Source organism: Terrapene carolina, unplaced genomic scaffold (assembly GCF_002925995.2).
Source record: "Terrapene carolina triunguis isolate 2854851 unplaced genomic scaffold, T_m_triunguis-2.0 Scaffold211, whole genome shotgun sequence".
In the NCBI taxonomy this organism is placed as follows: domain Eukaryota; kingdom Metazoa; phylum Chordata; order Testudines; family Emydidae; genus Terrapene; species Terrapene triunguis.
Window position 1 is genome coordinate 27,577,655 of NW_020664562.1, and position 19,528 is coordinate 27,597,182.

At 42.4% G+C, this 19,528-nt stretch overlaps 1 protein-coding gene across 1 annotated transcript in view; it reads left to right on the forward strand.

The window, feature by feature from the left end:
• The first annotated feature begins 13,055 nt into the window (after window positions 1-13,055).
• Window positions 13,056-19,528, forward strand: part of LOC113407361 (vitellogenin-2-like) — a 34,757-nt gene continuing 28,284 nt past the window's right edge. The window contains exons 1-9 of the mRNA XM_026655776.1: window positions 13,056-13,121; window positions 13,358-13,378; window positions 13,573-13,724; window positions 16,019-16,270; window positions 16,455-16,616; window positions 16,795-16,943; window positions 17,706-17,856; window positions 17,975-18,132; window positions 18,219-18,384. Coding sequence (XP_026511561.1) covers window positions 13,082-13,121; window positions 13,358-13,378; window positions 13,573-13,724; window positions 16,019-16,270; window positions 16,455-16,616; window positions 16,795-16,943; window positions 17,706-17,856; window positions 17,975-18,132; window positions 18,219-18,384 — 1,251 coding nt within the window. The 5' untranslated portion in view covers window positions 13,056-13,081. The remainder of the gene's footprint in view (window positions 13,122-13,357; window positions 13,379-13,572; window positions 13,725-16,018; window positions 16,271-16,454; window positions 16,617-16,794; window positions 16,944-17,705; window positions 17,857-17,974; window positions 18,133-18,218; window positions 18,385-19,528) is intronic.

The window sequence follows — 19,528 nt, forward strand, 5'->3', positions numbered from 1 at the left end:
AATCTGTGCATCTAAAAAGAAATGGTGAAGAGTCCCTTATTTCACAGTATATAGAAAGGAAGAGGTCTGTTTTACTTCATGTCACACACACCTACTTCCCATCTTAATGGGACTGTTCAATGTAGTAAAGAATTGTTGTTATTATTTATTATTACTCAGCACCTAGGAGCCCTAGTCAGGGACTAGCATTCATTGTGCTAGGTGCTGTACAAACACAGAACAAAAAGACGATCCCCACCCTTAGCTTACAGTTAAGTACAAGACAAAAGACAACAGAGGATACAAACAGACAGGGGAGGACAAGAAGTCAGCGTGAGAGGTGTGGTCTCAACACACGTGGCCTAAACATTGACAAGTTTTTTGTAGGTCTGGTGGCAAAGGAGAGTTTCGAGGAGAGATTTAAAGGTGGATAATGAGGTTGTTTTGTGAACATTTATGGGCTGCACCTCCCAAATGTGTGGGGCAGCATGGGAGAAGGCATAAAGGGGCATGTTTGAGAATTTAACTACTTAGTACTTAAAACTACTTACTGCAATGTATAAAGAGCCTAATTCTGCTCTCACACCAGTGTGAACCAAGAGTTTTTTAATTGCAGGCAGTGAAGTTACATCCATGTAAAACTGGTGTTACTGAGGTCAAAATCAGGCCCAAAAACTCTTGTCCTTTTTGTGTGAAAGTCTGGTGTCCATGGGCGTTTCACCACTGACTTGAGTGAGGACTGGCCTTTACCTTTTGTGTTTATCCCCATTGACTATTAAGCATCCAGTTGAGGAATATTGCCACCAAGCTATTTCATTACTGACACCTTTTTATTTTTTACATGCCACTCTGTTGATGCGAAGCAGAAGACAGTCTAACTGGCATCGTGAGGCTTAGTTAACGTTTGCAATGCACTTTGAGATGAAAAGGTTTTATATAAGTGCTAAATATTATAATTACTTGTAATTATCACTTATATAGCAGCTTCTATCTAAGAATTTCAAACCTTAATTGATTAAATTCACAGCACCCCTGCGAAATAGGTATGATTGGTATTATTATGCTCAACATACAGACAGGGAAACTGAGGCATCAATTAGTTAAATGACTTACCTATAGTCATGACATGAGCTAGTATCAGCTCTGGTACTGAAAACCAGATCTGCTGACTTCAAGTCTTGTCATCTCTGTCCCACTAGATCATGGTGTGTTATTTTTCATAATAACTATTATTTTATTAATATTCATATATACAGAAAACACTGTGGGAGATTTGTACAGGTTAGAATTATCATAATTGTGAGCTAGCTCCTTCTCGCTGAGGCTGATACTTTCAACATCTGTGACTGTGTGTGAGGATTTATTGTTTGAAAACATGGCTCCAAAGTTAGTGCTTTGGGAGCATTAAGTGTTAATGTTAATTAAATTTTCAATTACTTCATGGTTACCCTGTGTTACAAATAGTGTGATGTACACAGCTGCTTTTTTAATACTTGGAACTATCTCACTAACACCCACCTTAACTACATTGCACTCAGTGGAGTTGCTATTTTGTAGACCATAGATCATTTGGAAGTCAACTCATTTCTACTATGTCCTTTGCTTTCTAACAAAACAGTATTAGGACAGTTGCATTATAGAGGATATGGTCTGGCATGAATCTTTCAGCACTGAGGCTAGCTTAATACCAAAATTACAAACACACTGCACTCTGGAGCTGTGATGGAAAATACAGATTTCATGGATATCCCATAGTGCTCTATTGTAAGAGAACTCACCAGACCACAAAGCCTGAAATAAATATGAGACATGAACCCACCAGAACTCCAAGGGATGTGCTGGCATAAGCGTCATGCCCGACTCTCATTCTGACCAATGATGGTCAGTCTTTGGTTGCAGCTGCATGCTCCTTTCTCCCTCCCTTTCTGCAGCCAAGCTCATTCCCTCACACACCCTCTCACCATCATGAGCTGTCTCAGCATGGGCTGGATGCCAAGCCCAACTCATCTTCCGTTTATGTTCACAACATACCCACAGAGATGTGAGATAAACATACTTTTGCTAGAACATTGCAATGTAACACTACTTTATTTCTTAGAATTCAGAACAGTGACACTCAAGAACCCAAAAACAAAAACACAGAGAGAGAGAAAACAGGCTTCTCCTTGAGGTAGTGAGGCACAATTCACCCCACCTTGCTTTAAATTGGCTTTTTCCAGACAGGTTGGTTGCTGACTGACTCAGACAACCCAGACCACAGGGCTTCACTCAAAGCCCCCTAGTCTGTAAGCAGAATTAGGAAATCTCTCATGCTTAAAGTAATCGCTGGTCATTTAAACCAGTTTCCAGTATACCACGCTTCCGAGGCATCGTGCCAATCTTTGGAAGACTTTCCCTCTTCAGGCCTCCCCATTCAAACTCAAGGAAGAAGAAAAAAGAACGTAATGGGTAAGTTATTGAGGCAAAAAGATCCTAAAAGAAAATGGACAGATACCCTTACAAAGCAGGAGACCTGCCCCAAGCAAATTCACCTGACTACAGTGGGAGCCGAGAGCCAATCAACAACTTTCTCAACCCCAATGGCAGAAGCAGCTTCTGAGCTGAGAGGGGAGCAGTGAACCACTCAATAACCTCCTGCTTCACAACAGTTCTGGTAATGGTTTTTTCCCCTATTCCACTGCAGTCAATGCACAAAAGCACATTATCCTGTTTTGTAGGGCTCTAAGCCAACAAGCAAATGTCCTTTCTGGGCTCATGTGTCCTGGATGGAGACTTGTCAAAGAGGATAATTTTCTTGTAATGTTTTTATTTATTTATTTTGAATTTTAAGTAAATAAGAAGCTTTTAGGCAGCCCTAATGCCTCATTAAACATAAAATAAAATCCCAGTAGCATTAATGCATTCCTTTAAACAGGAACTCAGCCAGCCACTTACAGAGACTCCTTTCTGCCCCACAATCATCGTGCAACGCCAGTACATCCTCAGCCAATCCAAAAACCCTCTCAGAGGTCTGTCGTAGTGCACCAGGAAAATCACTAAATTTGGACAATTTTGGACTGAGGAGCAAATTCCGCAGTCCTAGACCCCTCACAGAAAACACTCTGCCAGCCTCTTCTACTTGAACCACATTGCAATGTGCTTGCAAGATGCTGAACTGGTTCCAAACTTCTCCAAAATGTGGCGTGGTCAGAAATGGGATCTTTGGTCAGCCCTTGGTAGCAAGAAACCAGCATGGAAATTCAGACCCAGCTTTAGATCCAACTTTATTCAAAATTTGGTGATGTTCAGAATCAGGGATCTGGCCTGGGCTCGTTTCTAATGAGTAACACTCATAAACACCCCTAAAAGCACAATGCTGCCAAGCAGCTTAGCCACTGAACTGCCTAAAGTGCCAGGCTAAATAGCATAGGACTGAAATAGGGATACTGTAAGTGGAAGGCCAGGGATGATCTCAGGTGTGTTTCTCAACTCCAAAAGAGCTAAGGCAGGATCTCTACCTGATGCAGCTGTTTTGTGAAACACTGATTTTATTGTCTGAATGGTTCTCTCAGCCATTCCAGTAGATTGTGGGCAACACCAGCCCATGACTAGAGGGTGTTGGGTCATTCACCAAAGTACACAAATGTGTGTGTGTGTGTGTGTGTGAGAGAGAGAGAGAGAGACTAAATATGATTCTCCAACACAGCAAATCTATAACAGCCTGCTACTGATTTGCCGTATTCATGAGTCCTATTTATTAGCAGGGCATTCATCTGCTCCAGCATATGCACAGACTGAGCAATCAAGGTCTGACAGGAAGAGTAGCGGTGGCAATTTTCAGGGGTGTTTGGGGTGCTGGATCCACTGCCACAGGCAGCGGTGACTGGCGAGTGCTGTAACATGTTGTGCTCCAGCTGATCTGTATAGACCCTGCCGATGCTCTCTAAAAGGTATCTACTTTGTGCAGATGTAATCCCATTTCAGACAAGACTCAGTGCTTAATTTGTACCAGGGCTGAGCCATGGCACCTCTAGGCTTGGCAGTTCATAGCTCTGACACCTTTGGGATTGCTGCATCAGTTACGGATGTAAGAAAATTGCTTGAGCCCCGGCACCCCTTTCATTACAAATGAATCACCGACAGGACTCCATTAACATACTCTAGGTACCTTTCAGAGTGCACCAGCAGAAGGCAGTTAGAAAGAAACATTTTACAATGCTCTACAGCAGGGGTTCTCAAACTACATTGCACCGTGACCCCCTTCTGACAACAAAAATTACTTCACGACCCCAGAAGGGGCTTCAGCCCCAGGCAGGGGGCCTGTAACCTACCCTGCTGCCCAGGGTTGAAGCCCTTGGGCTTTGGCCCTGGGCGGTGGGACTCGGGCTTTGGCTTTGACTCCGGTCCCCAGCAACTCTAAACCAGCCCTGGCGACCCCATTAAAATGAGGTTGTGACCCACTTTGGGGTCCCGCCCCACAGTTTGAGAACCGCTGCTCTACAGTTTACATCCCTCCAATCCAAGTGCAGACTAGTGGTGGGTTGCTAAAGGTGAGCAGTGTGTGGGTGTTGCTAGGGTGATTCCTAGCTGGGTATGGGCCTGGTGAGGGGAATTCTTAGCTGGAGAAACTGGTGGGTAGGTGCTCTAGGGGAGGTCCTTAGCGGCGTGTCCAGGAAGCATCAGGCGCTAGGACTGGCTTGGATTGTGGGCTGTCTCTGTCTCCCCCTCTCAGGCTCTGCTGGCTGGGGCAATGCCTGAAGCTCAGTGCTGCAGTGAAGGCAGCAGAGTTGCTGGCGGAGGCCTCACCAGGCAGGGCAGGAGAAGTCGGTGGCAGAGAGAGGGAACACAACAGAGGGAGAAGAGGAGGATCCTGGAAAGGAGGTCCAAGCGTGGAACTGGCCAAGGTATGTAAGGACTTGAGGTGGCGAGGCAGGGCAACTTTCCTTGGGCTGATCCTCCCATTCTCTCTGTTTGGGGATGGGGCTAGGGGTAGGCGTGCCATGGGGACACGTGGGCATGGGTTTTTTCTGCTACGCTGCACTGGCCCCAAAGTTCTCCAGCTGCCACTGTGTGTGGCTATCCAGGACTGGAGTGAGCAAGTTTCAGTCCCCAAGAGCTCTGAGTTACCCATTTCTCTGCTTGCAAATGGAACATGGTTACTCACTAACTCTTTAGGGATGCCATGTCTTGCAAATACAGCTCTCAGTTTAGCATTGAAAGAGTGTGCTGACTTGTCTTGCAGATGCAGAACTTCTAGAAATTTGGAAAAGTAGTAGCTAGGAGTGTTTGCCGAAGTCAAAAATATCTGCAGCTGTCTTGTGCCATGGACCCTCAGTAATCTCATGAGACCATAGCGGGTCTTTTTGGGTTTTTGGCCTATATTTCTGACATGCTCTGCGTTATTCTGTGTGTTGGGTCAGACCTGGCTTAGCTCTTGCTTTTGTTCGCTGAACGCTTTGATGTGATTCATGTAAGCAGTTAAGCATGTCCTGCCATGTTGTTAATTAATTAACCTTGTTGTAATGAAACACTGTAGTGTCTTTCACAGCCCAATATGGCTGCCTGGCCAGCTCTCATGTACAATACTGTGTAAGGCGTGCATTACAGGACTTCTCTGCATCCTCCTTCAGTTTGGTTAACAAATCTGTGCTGAGTGTGGCGGTGATCTCAACTGCAGAGACAACCTTTTCTTCAGTGATGTCACCGTCTGTAGTATGTTTCACTGTTTGATGATGTGTTACTCCTGGGCGATTCTGCACCAAAAAATTAAAAATTCTGCACACATTATTTTAAAATTCTGCATATTTTATTTGTCTAAATAACACTATATAATCACACCAGTTTCAAATATTATGGTAATTTATATAAAAAAACAGGCACAAAAAATCCCCTCCTCCCCCGCAGGAGTAGAGCGTTAAAGAAACCCCTACAACAACCCAGTTCCTGTTTCTCTGCCACCTCCACCCCCAAAGCCCAGCTGCGGGGCGCCCACCCAGCCCAGACATCTGAACCTCCTATGACCCCAGAGCCCAGCCATGTGGCACCCCCGACCCCGACCACAGCCCAATAGCAATTGTTTCAGTGGAGCAGTCAAAGATGCTTCAGCTAGGATGTATTGTACAAGGAATCTGATCATCCCCAGGATCCACTGTAGGAGGTTTCATGTTAGCTATGGCTTCAACCTAACTGTTATCTGGTGTGATTCCTTGTAATGAGGGACTGTGTCCCATGTATTTGACTTCTTTTACCCTGAACTGGATTTTATCTGGGTTGAACTTGACATTCTCTCTTGAACCCTTGCCATCACTTTCTTCAGTGTCTGATCATGTTCTGCCTGAGTTGATGGCATCAACTTGATGCTGCTATGAGCATGTCAGTCACTATTATGTGGAAGCCTGCAATATCTCCAAATGTTTCATTATGTTTTTGTTGAAACACTTCACTAGCTGACTTTATTCTAAAATATAGATTGAAAAAATTATAGCTGCCCTACGGTGTACTGAAAGTGCCTAGTTCAGATGACTCTTTATCTAATGTTGTTTGCCCGTATCCATCTTTCTCATCTAGAATAGTTAACATGCTTTTACTAGGTAGTTGGTCCATATACATATATGATGCTTCCCATGGAACTTTCCTAGTCCCCAGAAAATTTGCGGGTATTGTGCAGTCAATTCTTCTTTAGTGCTGGATGTGCAGCGTACCTATTCTGTGTATTAGGGTGTAGCCGTGTGTACGCTTCTCTGCCTAGCCGTGGCGTTGTAGATGCCTTAATGATGAAGAACTGGCCCTGGTATTGGCCTTGGTTGTTGCTGCTGTTAGGTTGATTTCTCCTTCAGAGTCTATCCTGGAACCACCATATACTGTGAGCACAACATCAGGCTGCTTTGTCTGGATGGGACCTGATATCTTTTTTTCAAAAAATGATTTGGTAAAACTTTATCTTAGGCCTCTGTATCAAGCTTGAATTTCATAGGAACATTCCTTATATACAGTGCAGAGTACCATGGCTCTGCTGAGTGTACTATACAATTTCTATTACCCTGTAACACTGTGTAGTGAGCAGAGGTGGCCTCCCTCTGGACCTGAGAAGGAGGACCCTTTACCTTCCCCTGGTGGGTGGAGCCAGGAAGTGCAGGGATGGGAGAGGAAGTATAAAGAGAAGTCCCTGTAGCTCAGTTGGTATTGGACCAGAAAAGGAGGTGGACGTCTCTGCTAGAGAGCTGAGAGCAGGATCCTAGACCAGCGGCCGAGCAGACCAGCACCCTACTAACCCAGGTGGCCCTGAGGAGCGACCTGAAGGGACACCGCCCAACTGCGAAGCAGTGAGATGGAGCTTGGTGCTGATAGAGCAATGCTGGCAGAGTGGGGTAAGAAGTAGTCCAGAAGAACCAGACATTGGTCAGGTAGTGCAGTAGGAACATACTACCAACCACCTGAGCAGGATGGCGACAGTGACTGAAATGCTCAGAAAGATTAGTGAGGCTACAATTTCAGAAAACCCAATAATAAAGGGGGATTTCAACTATCCCCATATTGACCTGGAACATGTCACCTCAGAGTGAGATGCAGAGATGAAATTGCTAGACACCATAAATGATAGCTTCTTGGAGCAGTCCTAGTACCCACAAGGGGAGAGGCAATTCTTGATTTAGTCTTAAGTGCTGTACGAGATATGGTCCAAGAAGTGAATATAGGTGAAGTGCTTGGTAATAGTGACCACAATGTAATTAAATGTAACATCCTAGTAGGGGGGAAATACCAAAGGAACCCACCACAGTAGATTAAACTTCAAAAAGGAGAACTACAGAAAAATGAGGAGGGTAGTTAAATGGAAATGTAAAGGAACAGTCACAAAAGTGAAATGCCTGCAAACTGCCTGGAGACTATTTAAAAACACCATAATAGAAGCTCAAACTATATGTATACCCCAAATAAAAAAAAAGTAAGAGGACAAAAAATGCCACCATAGCTAAACAACAGAGTAAAAAGAAGCAGTTAGCCGCTAAAAGGCATCCTTTAAAAATTGGAAGTCAAATCCTAGTGAGGAAAATAGAAAGGAGCATAAACTCTGACAAGTCAAGTATAAAATAATTAGGCAGGACAAGCAAAATTTGAAGAGCAACTAGCAAAAGACATGAAAAGCATCAGCAATTTTTTTTTTAAGTACGTCAGAAGCCAGAAGCTTGACAAATAATCAGTGGGGCCACTGGACAATCAAGGTGCTAAAGGAGCATTCAACGAACACAAGGCCAGTGTGGAGAAGCTAAATGAATTTTTTGCATCAGTCATCACTGCACAGTATGTGTGGGAGATTCCTAAACCTGAGCCATTATTTTTAGGTGATAAATCTGAGGTACAGTCCCAGACTGTGGTGTCAATAGAGGAGGTTTTGGAACAAATTGATAAATTAAACAGTAATAAGTCACCAGGATGTAGTCACCCAAGAGTTCTGAAGGAACTCAAATATGAAATTACAGAACTACTAACTGTGGTATGTAACCCATTGCTTAAATTAGCCTCTGTACCATATGATTGGCAGATAGCTAATATAATGTCGTTTATTAAAAAAGGCTCCAGACTCGATCCTGGCAATTACAGGCCTGTAAGCCTAACTTCAGTACCAAGCAAATTGATTGAAACTATAGTGCAGAATAATCAGACACATAGATGAGCATGATTTGTTGGGGAACAGTCAACATGGCTTTCAGAAAGGTAAATCATGCCTCACCAATATTATTAGAATTCTTTGAGGGGGTCAACAAACATGTGGACAAGGGTGATCCAAGGTCCCTCAGCAAAGTAAGCTGTCATGGGATAAGAAGGAAGGTCCTCTCCTAAATCAGTGACTGGTTAAAGAAAGAGTAGGAATAAATGGTCAGTTTTCAGAATGGAGAAAGGTAAATAACAGGGTTCCCATGGGATCTGTATTGGATGAGTGTGTTCAACATATTCATAAATGCCACTGTTTACCCTTTTCCAGACCAAAGTTTGCAGATGATAAAAATTATTCCAGATAGTTAACTCCAAAGCAGACTGTGAAGAGTTACAAAGAGATCTCACAAAACTGGGCAACTGGGCAACAAAATGGCAGATGAAATTCAATGTTGATAAATAAAGCACATTGGAAAACATAATCCCAACTATACATATAAAATGATGGAGTCTAAATGATGTTACCACTCAAGAAAGAGATCTTGGAGTCATTGTGGATAGTTCTTTGAAAATATTCCCTCAATGTACAGTGGCAGTCAAAAAATGTTAGGAAACATTAGGAAAGAGATTGATAATAAGACAGAAAACATCATACCACCACTTATAAATCCATAGTACACCTTGAATACTGTGTGCAGCTCTGGCTGCCGCATTTCAAAATATATATATTAGAATTGGAAAAAATACAGAGAGGGGCAACAATGTTTAGGGCCCTGGAACAGCTTCCATATGAGGAGAGATTAAAAAGACTGGGATTGTTCAATTCAGAAAAGCGATGACTAAGGGAGTATATGATAGAGGTACTCTAAAATCATGAATGTTGTGGAGAAAGTGAATAAGGAAGTGTTATTTATCTCTTTACATAACACAAGAACTAGGGGTCACCAAATGAAATTAATAGGCAGCAAGTTTAAAACAAACAAAAGGAAGTACTTCTTTACATAACACACAGTCAACTTGTTACCATGGAATGTTGTGAAGTCCAAAAGTATAAGTGGATTCAAAAAATAATTCAGTAAGTTAATGAAGGATAGGTCCATCAATAGCTAGTAGCCAAGATGGTCAGGGACACAACACCATGCTCTGGGTGTCCCTGAACCTATTATGGTCAGAAGCTGGGACTGGATGACAGGGGCTGGATCACTCAGTAAATTACTCTGTTTTGTTCATTCCTTTTGCAGGATCTGGCACCAGCCACTGCTAGAAGACAGGATACTGGGCTAGATGGACCATTGGTCTGGCCCAGTATGGCCATTGTTAAAGTCTTATTTACATCTACCTTTGAACTGGGCGGTGGGATTCCCAGCTTGCGTAGATGTCACTGCGCTAGCGCTGCTTGAGTTAGCTCACTAAAAACAGCAGCGCCTGGGCAGCAAGTCTGACTAGCTGTCTGAGTATGTATACCCCTCCCAGACTCCTTGGGTTTGTACCCAGGCAGCTAGCCCGAGTAACTGCACTGCCCATGCTACCCTGGCTACACTGCTATTTTTAGCACTCTAGCAAGCAGCGCTAGCACAGGTACATCTACACCCAGCTGAAGGTAGACATGGCCAGTGTGTCTCAGTACTCTGTATCTTCTGTTTGGTTCTTGCTGGTCTGCTGATCGCAGTTTCTTGTCTGTGTGTAGTAATTTGATCCACTGTGCTCCTGACAAAAACAACCGCTTCATGTGAAATGTGGTCACATCTGTCACCATGTCATGCTTTCTAGCATGGACAGGGAGCCGAGAGTGTCTTTCTTGTGAGTATACTACAGTCTCTATACTTTGGGAAGTGAGACCAGGGGTGTACAGTTTAACCCACAACTGTCTTTATAACAAGATGGCTCCTACAGACTCTGAGCATGCAGACCCTGAGTGTGCCTCCATCATGTGAGAGACCTCTTTCACTGGGAGGCCCTCCAGTGATTACACATGACTAATTTTAAAGAGAGAGGACTACACTATGTTACAATGGGAGGAGCCGCTGCACCTTTTGCCTGACACAGAATATAGCTGAACATCAGCTCCAAACAGGCTGATGAGGAAAATGCAGTGAAGGCTGGCATAGGGGCCCATGGGATCTGTCAGCATGGTACATTAGCCAAGAACCCCCCGACATAGGGAACATGGAGAGAGCAGCTGCTGCTGCAGCCTGCCTGGAAAGAATCCTCTTACGTAGTGTCTCATATAAAGCCAGTTATTTTGTGCTGGGTCGGGAAAGAATTTTCCACCGGGTCAGATTGGCAGAGACCCTGCAGGCTTTTCACCTTTTCGCCATGTGCAGCATGGAGCACAGGTCACTTGCAGGTTTGAAGTAGTATAAATGGTGGATTCTCTGTAACTTGAAGTCTTTAAATCATGATTTGAGGACTTCATTATCTCAGCCCAAGGTTATGGATCTATTACAGGAGTGGGTGGGTGAGGGTCTGTGGCTTGCAACGTGCACAAGGTCAGATTAGATGATCATGATGGTCCCTGCTGGCCTTATAGTCTATGAATCTAGGATGAATTACACCTTTCAAATCTATTCAGTTCAGATACAAACACTCTTAGTTCTGAAAGATAAGGCTGGCTTCTCTCTTGCTCTTTGTATGGAGTGAAATATTACTTTTTCTTATCAAGTATTTAATAGGAAGGGGAAAAACAGATTTGGGCTTAATGCTATCATTACGAATCAGAAGAAACCGCTGATCAAGAAGCAACATCTACATTTTCTCAGACCTTATAAAAAAGAGAAAATTTGAGGAGCTAAAAATAATCCCCGCCATTCAATTATATCGGAAATTACACCAGGGACCCAAAAAACGTAATTTAGTAAAACTAAATCACCTGACTTGGCTAAGCTTGACAGCTCAATTTATGTAAAATTCAGTGAATTATTGCTCCATATTGAAATAAACTGTATTTTGGATTTGCTAAGAATAATAAATTAAATCTAGGCACTTTGCCTGAAAACAAAAGGGAGAGACACTTGAAATGTGAAAATTACAGCCCTCTTGCTCATGACTCAACTCCTGCTCCCCATACTCACAGAAGTAATCCCATTGACGTAATAATTCTGGCAGGGTGTTTAGAATCAGACATTCAAATATTAATAAGTCACCCATCAGATCAGATTCTGTATGATCCAGCAATATTCCTGCTGGGATAAAACTGCTCCCCCGCATACTTCCCTTACTCTGCAACGCAGTTCAACCTGCCCACATGAGTGGAGAGAAACATTCTGACCTATGGGTTCAGCTACACTGCAGTATAAACCCTGGTCTGTGGGATCTGCACTTGTGGACTTGATGTTGCCAAGCCTGTGCCTGAATGTCCACATGGCATTGTAAACCTGGATTTATAGTTGTTGGCCCCGGGGTCTCGCAACTGTGGTAATGCATCCATACTGCACTACACAGCCCTTCTGACTCAGGTCTGCGGCTTGGGCTGCATCACACTGCACCATGTCGAGGCTTGGACCTGAGTCACAGTGGGACTCGAGCTTGAACCCGTCCCTGGGGGTGTGAGGGGGTCTGTGGGGCAGGGCTGATGAGAGGAAGAGAAAGAGAGGGCAATTGTACTGGGGCCCCAAGCTCAGGTGCTGCCCCCCCAAGTCTGTAACTTCAGTGTAAATAAAGTGAAATGCAGGGGGTGAGGCCTCCAGTGAACGTGACGTTCCGGGACCCGTATTTCTCTTGGCTGGCTTGGACTTGGGTCCTGAGAGTTTACTAACCCAAGCCAGAAAGATTTTGTGTTAGGCCAATGTGAGGTTTGGGCTGAAACCTGCATCCCAGGTTTACAATACAGTGTAGAGATACCCTAAGGCTACGTCACCTCTTTCTCATAACAAATAGAGACAAAAAAAGTTCATTACCTTTTTCTCCGGTCATAGCCGTTGTAACAATTAGGCAAGTTTAATATTGCTATGTTACTTTAGTATATGTACAAATAGTACATAAAATGAAACTTTTTTGTATGGTTACTAAGGTAATGACAACCTTGTGACACTCTGCTTGTCTGGTGTTTTTGCACAATTCTTCTGAGCCATTATCAGTTAGATAAGCTTTTGTGCCTTATGTCAGGTCAGAATAACCAGGACAAAGTTATCACAAACATTACAGCACCAGAAACTTCTAGAAAATAAGGATCATCAACAATTTCCCTTATGAATTAAATATTTTGTTTTAAAACGACCCTTTAAAAAAAACACCTGTTTTGAAAGTTATTTTCAAAAGGTATAAATGGCTCGGGTGGAACGATCAGAGTGGGAATATGCCAACGATACCTTCAGTTCAGAATAAAATGTCAACAGCATCAGAAAAAAAATGTTTGAGTAACTTGATAAAAAGTTGATAACTCAACAAAATTCACCCCAGCAGTGCCCACCAGTTAATAATTCTTCTTCTATAAAAGCAGCATGTTCCCCTGAGAGCTTCTTTCACCTTCATCATGAGGAGAATCATACTGGCACTGGTGTTCACTTTTGTGGGTAAGTTTCTTTCTTCCAATAATACTTGGCTGGGATGTTCAGAGGGGGCCTGAAAAGATTAGGGACCCAAATCTCGTTGACTTTCACGTGAGATGGAGCTGACCTCCCTTAGGCACCTTTTAAAGCCCTAGTCACAAGCTTTATTGGAGTTTTATGGATAAGTCAGTATATTAAATGTGAAGTCAAAATAGTTGTTTTCAGTGTCTCACATATCCATTTGATTTTTTTCCCCACAGGGAGTCAGAAATATGACATTGGTAAGTCTACTGCTCATTTTTAATTAGTGAACCTAACTCTGCCATCATATGTACTGGTACATCTCCCACTGACGTCTCCTGTTTTTCTGGTGGTAGAATCGGGCATGTGACTTTTTGTTGCAATGATGACGATGAACTATAATGTCACAAAAATGTTAGCACAAGTAGATATTTCAACTACTTTTTTTTATTAGAACCTGGTTTTAGTAACAGCAAGACCTACTTGTACAGCTATGAAGGCCTCATTCTGCATGGTCTGCAAGACAGAGGATTGGCAAGAGCTGGGCTGAGGCTGACATGCAAAGTAGAGATCAGTGGATTGTCACACAACTATCACATGCTGAAGGTAAATGACAATGTATATGAAGGAAAGCAAGCAAGCAAAGGAAGATGCATTAAATAGTAATGGAAGTTATAGTAATACATCCAGGCTTATGTAGTGGACTGGCAGCCAGAGAACAATTAGAATCCTAGGACCCTGTTCTTGGCTCTGATATGACCACATACAAAGGGCCTGTAAAGCTGGTGTAACCAGTCAGTTAAGGATTTCCCCCGGCATGGGGAAATCCCCAGGTAGTACAGAGTCAGTGTGTTCAGCTGTATACTCCCCCCTCCCAGTTCCAAGTGCAGGTGCTCAGCTAAGGAGGTGGCTGGGGAAAGAGGGCATGACTCAGTGTTGTAGTGCTGCTGCTGTCTTTGGCTGCCACAATGCAGAGCTATTGCAGACTGTTTCAAATTAGAGCAGCACTAAGGCTGCTCTTAGTTGTGTTAGGAGCTGACTGGTCTCTGGGTGGCCCCAGGATGTGGTGGTGAATGTGGTATAAAGTCTTCTTTGCCACCCACCAGGATTTTGTACCTAGCCAGATCTAAGAATTGGCCTCTAGCTGATCCTGTAAGTTGCTGAATGCCCCTGTCTCCTGATGGTTTTGCTGGAATCTGAGGAGTTCAGAGCACTCAGCACTCCACAGCAGTAGGCACCCAAAAAGTTTTGAAGAACTCAGATTGCTTATGGAAAATTACAGGTATGGAGTAGATCCTACTACCATAGAAATCAATAGCAAAATCCCCATTGATTTTAATGGAAGCAGGAGCAGGCACCAGATTTATAGATGCTTTTCAAAACAAAGTTACATAATTTGCTTGAAGCCTGTATTCACATATTTACCCTGAATGCTTGAAAAATACCAGAGGCATTTGTTAAAACAACTGTCCTTGCAAATACTTTATCAGACAAACATGACGTTTTAAAAAGAAAGTTAATAAAAATTCAAGAATGAAATAACCCCATTTTGTCATATTTTTTCCATAGCTTGAGAAAAGCTGAATGCTGTAGATAAAATGTCACACCTGGTTTTATTGTTTAGCTTAATTTTTATTCAGAACTGGAAAATTACAACAATACTATCCCAGCTCTAGGAGTGTTCCTATTCATTCGAAAAAATACATTCAATGGTTTAAAACATGGCAAGAGAAAAGGGGTCTAAGCATCTAAGCAAATGGAAATGAGACAAATGTGGGGAAATATATATATATATATATACACACACACTGCCAGAATTTGGCCCAGAAGCTATTTTTCTTTGTTACATTTACTGTAACAAATGGATTTGTGCCACACCAACATAATTTATGATGTACCTCACTGTACGATAGGATAATGATAACACAAGGAAAGATCTGAATGGAAACAATATAATATCTGTTAGAAATATTTATTCACTTTGCTAAATTCTGATCATGGTTATACTGGAGACACCCAGCTGAACTCTTACGCGTTTCACTGGTGTAAAAGAAACCAAAAATTGACCCTAAATGTCTATTGTTTCTGTAGCCCTGTCTTTACATCAGTGAGGGCAATGTGCAAGGATTCTGAATTACAGAATATTGAAGTAGGTTAAAATGACAAAGGGGCAGTCCACACTTATCAGCAGTCACTAATCAAGGCTTAGAATAAAATCAGAATTATATATAGGAGATGTCCTGTTTTTACAGCCCCCTTCCCGCCACATCTCTAGATTACAAGCAAGTACTTGTAAAATTAAACACCTTTTATAGGCTGCTAGCACTATAATTGGTTCACACCTCCAGAGGGAAGGGCATAATATCTGTGCTGGTGGGAACCAGAGATCCTTCCTCCTCCCCTATTAAAAACAATGGTCCTCTCATTCTCCTAACCAATGATGTTTTTGTGCTGCAGTGGCCAGCAGCCATAATTCTAAACATTTGTATATGGAGGCACACATAAGCAGTGTTTCTGCTGCGTTTCCCAGAACACTTTGTGTGAAAGCTGATTGAAGCTTTGGGGATAGGGAAGGTATTTCCCTCCCTAGCAGATGGTCTGTGTAATCAGGGTTTTCACTCTCCACTTGAACATTCAGATGGCACTACCAGGTTTGTGGGACTAATGAAGGTTGCATGATTTGTTTTATTCTCTGTCAGAACTTTGGGTAGGCAGAAATCCTTTGTGGAAATTGTGTCTTGACAGCCTCATCCCAGACCCAAGTACAGGAAAGGAAAGGAGACAATTTTATGCAATGTTTGGACAAGTGGCTTTGTGATGGAGCTCAGATTCTTCTCTTGGGGAAATATTTTTAACTGACAAAAATTTTGACAGGTGTGTTGTCTGTATTTTGTTCTCAGATCCTATCTCCACAGCTGGATGAATACAATGGAATCTGGCCCAGAGATCCATTCACTCGATCTCCCAAACTCATCCAGACAATTTCATCATGCCTCACCCAACTCTTTAAGTTTGAATACAACAGAGGGCAGTTTGGGAACATTTATGCCCCCAAAGATACTCCTGTCACATGTGTTAACCTAATGAGAGGGATTATGAACATGTTGCAGATAACTGTCAAAAAGTCACAGAATGCATATGACTTGCAAGAGGTTTGTTTTTCCTTTCTAATTCTACTTTGCCATAAGAACAAACATTCATTTTTTATTATAATTTTATTATATATTTTGGTTCAGATACAGTTTCCAGGAAGGTTACTTGTTCACCTGCTCCTTGTCCTGGAATTAAAGTCTGTTTCAAATGAGAAATGCAATTAAGCTCTATCAATCTCTGTAGGCCGGGATTGGAGGTGTCTGCCATACAAGGTACATTATCCAGGAAGACAAGAAGAGTAATCGAGTCACAGTATTCAAAACCAAAGACCTCAACAACTGCCAGGATAAAGTGCTGAAGAACATTGGAATGGCTTACATCCGCCCTTGTGCTACCTGCCCACTGGTATGGAACATATAAACCTATAATGCCAAATTAACTGCAGGCGTATACACATATCACTGAACTGATTTAAACAGAGATGGAGTATACTCATTTCAATGGTGAATTTGGCCCATTCATAATAAAGCTGGAGTTAAACAATGGTCTGTTCTCATTTACTATGAGTTCTTTGCCCTTTTAGAAAGAAAAGATCATAAAAGGAACAGCTGCATTCACCTACAAAATGAAATACACAGATGCTGGCACCCTGATCACACAAGCTGTGTCCCAGCAGGTCTATCAGATCTCCCCTTTCAGTGAACCTGCTGGTGTTGCTGTCACGGAAGCAAGGTAGGCCTCAGCCATTACACTGTAAATGAGTATAATGATCAGAACTGGGAGAATACATTTAAAATACATTCACCAAGGCTTTGGGAATAAAACAAAAATGCTGCAACTGGATGGTTCTTTCGTTAGTTTTTGGCATTCAGAGGAGTGATCTGGCCTTACGTGTCTCTGCCTGTATCTAAGTTTCTTCTCTGTAATTAATGCAGCCCAAATTGCTGTTCGTGGCATTTCACTTTTGCATAGGGTACATGCCATGGGTAAGTAAACCGAAATATCTGAGAAATGTAAATATCAGTAAGATGCTGTTAATACTAATGTCTCCTCGGTTTGCCTTGTTAAAATGATAGAGAAGCTGTGAGGTTTAAATCTAAACTTTTTACTGTAAAAATGTTCATGTTGTTGCAAGTTTCATACACGCTCATATTGTACACTTGATATTTTTAGCCAGAGATCTCCATGTGTTTACAAACATCAGTTAAGCCTCCCAACACCCTAATGGCTTATATAAATAACCAACATGGAGTGACTTGTTAATATTCTTACTGAACAGTTTGTGAACAATCTGCAAATGTAAAATGATAACCTCAAGAAATTTCAATGATTTTGAATAATGAATAAATTTGAGAATTTTCTGATCCATTTGCAGACAATGTGAAATTATTGTTGGGAGTCTTTCATTCAGCTATAATATCCACTCGATTTAGCTTAGACAAATGGAGCACCCGAAGTAAAATGTTATGCTACATTTCACTCTTTTCCTTGCAGGCAAGAACTTACTTTGAATGATATTAGAAACAGTCAAGCAAGCACATCAGAAATTCAGTTGCAAAACTATGGAAGTCTTCGTTATGATTTTGCAAGAGAACTACTCCAGATGCCAATTCATCTAATAAAGATGAAAAATCCTAAATCACAGGTATAAGATGCTTAATATTTTAGGCTCTTTCATTATTTATAAAGGATGGAAGATCAGCAAATTATTTCAGACACTTAAGATATCTTGTAATCCCTTCTGCCTTCTGTTTTTGTATCAGATAGTAGAAATACTGCAACAATTAATTCAGCATAATCAACAAGGGTACAATAGAGAAGCTCCAGCCAAATTCTTAGAACTTATACAGCTTTGTCGTGTGGCAACGCCTGAAAACCTTGAGTCTCTTTGGAAACAATGTGCCGATAAACCTCAATATAGGTAATTGACTGTATCACTCTCAATCAACACTTCTGAATAGAGAAATTCTGACAATGAAAATCATAGATGCCTCCTCTTGTTTACAGGCGCTGGTTATTGAGCGCAATCTGTGCAGCAGGAACTACTGAGACATTCATGTTCCTTAAGCAAAAAATTCATAATGAGGACCTCAGCTATTTGGAATCAGCTCTGACAATCGCTCTCGCCTTCCATTTATCCGAAGCTGATGATCACACTTTACAAGCTGTAGCAGTGAGTACAATACATAGGATCATTCCTCATTCTGTTGTCTTGTAATTCTTCTACTAGAGAGACAAGGGGGGGGGGCAGGGGTTAATATATTTTACTGGACTATCTCCTGTTGGTGAAAGAGACAAGCTTTCAAACGACACAGAGCTGCTCTTCAGGTGTAGGACAGGTACTCAGGGCAAGTCTACACTTAAAATGCTGCACTGGCACAGCTGCATGAGTGCAGCTGTAATGCTTTAATGAATTCGCTCTACGCTGATGGGAGAGAGCTCTCCCGTCGGCGTAGTTAATCCCCCACGAGAGGTAGTAGCTATGTCGGCAGGAAAAGCCCCCCCACCGACATAGAACTGTCTATGCTGTCACTTAGGTTGGTATAACTACATCAGTCAGGAGTGGGGATTTTTCACATCCCTGAGGCCTGGTCTACACTGGGGGGGGGGGGATCGATCTAAGATACGAGAATAGCGTAGCTGAAGTCGACGTATTTTAGATCGACTTAGAATCACTTACTTCGCATCCTCACGGCGCGGGATTGACGGCCACCGCTCCCCCGTCGACTCCGCTTCCGCCTCTCGCCATGGTGGAGTTTCGGAGTCGACGGCAGAGCGATCGGGGATCGATTTATCCGCGTCTACACTAGACGTGATAAATCGATCCCCGATAGATTTATCCTGACGTACCCTGAGAGATGTAGTTATACTGAAGTAATGCTGCAGTGTAGATCTGCCCTTATTGTCATGCTAAACACAGGGTGGAACAGATTGTTTACCAGAAGTAGTTACATTCTAAGAGACTATTCAAAGTGAAGTGTCCAGTTAACATCACTGCAGCCATAGGATAGCAACATTATGAATTTAAGCTCCCAGGCTTGTCTTTTGAAGGTGCTGTGCAGGTTTCCTTTAAGGACGAGAACTGAGGGGTCAGATATGGAGTGATCATTTTGTGAAAAGTGTTCACCCACGCCTGATATGGTGTTTTTATCTTTAAACATCTTTCTGTTTGAGTTCATTTGAGAATGTAGTGATTGTCTAGTTTCACCCACATAGTTGTACTGGGGCATTTAGTGCATTGGATGAGATACACCACATGTTGTGACAGGCATGTGTAAGACCCATTGATCTTGAAAGATGTGTTGTGGTTTTTTTTA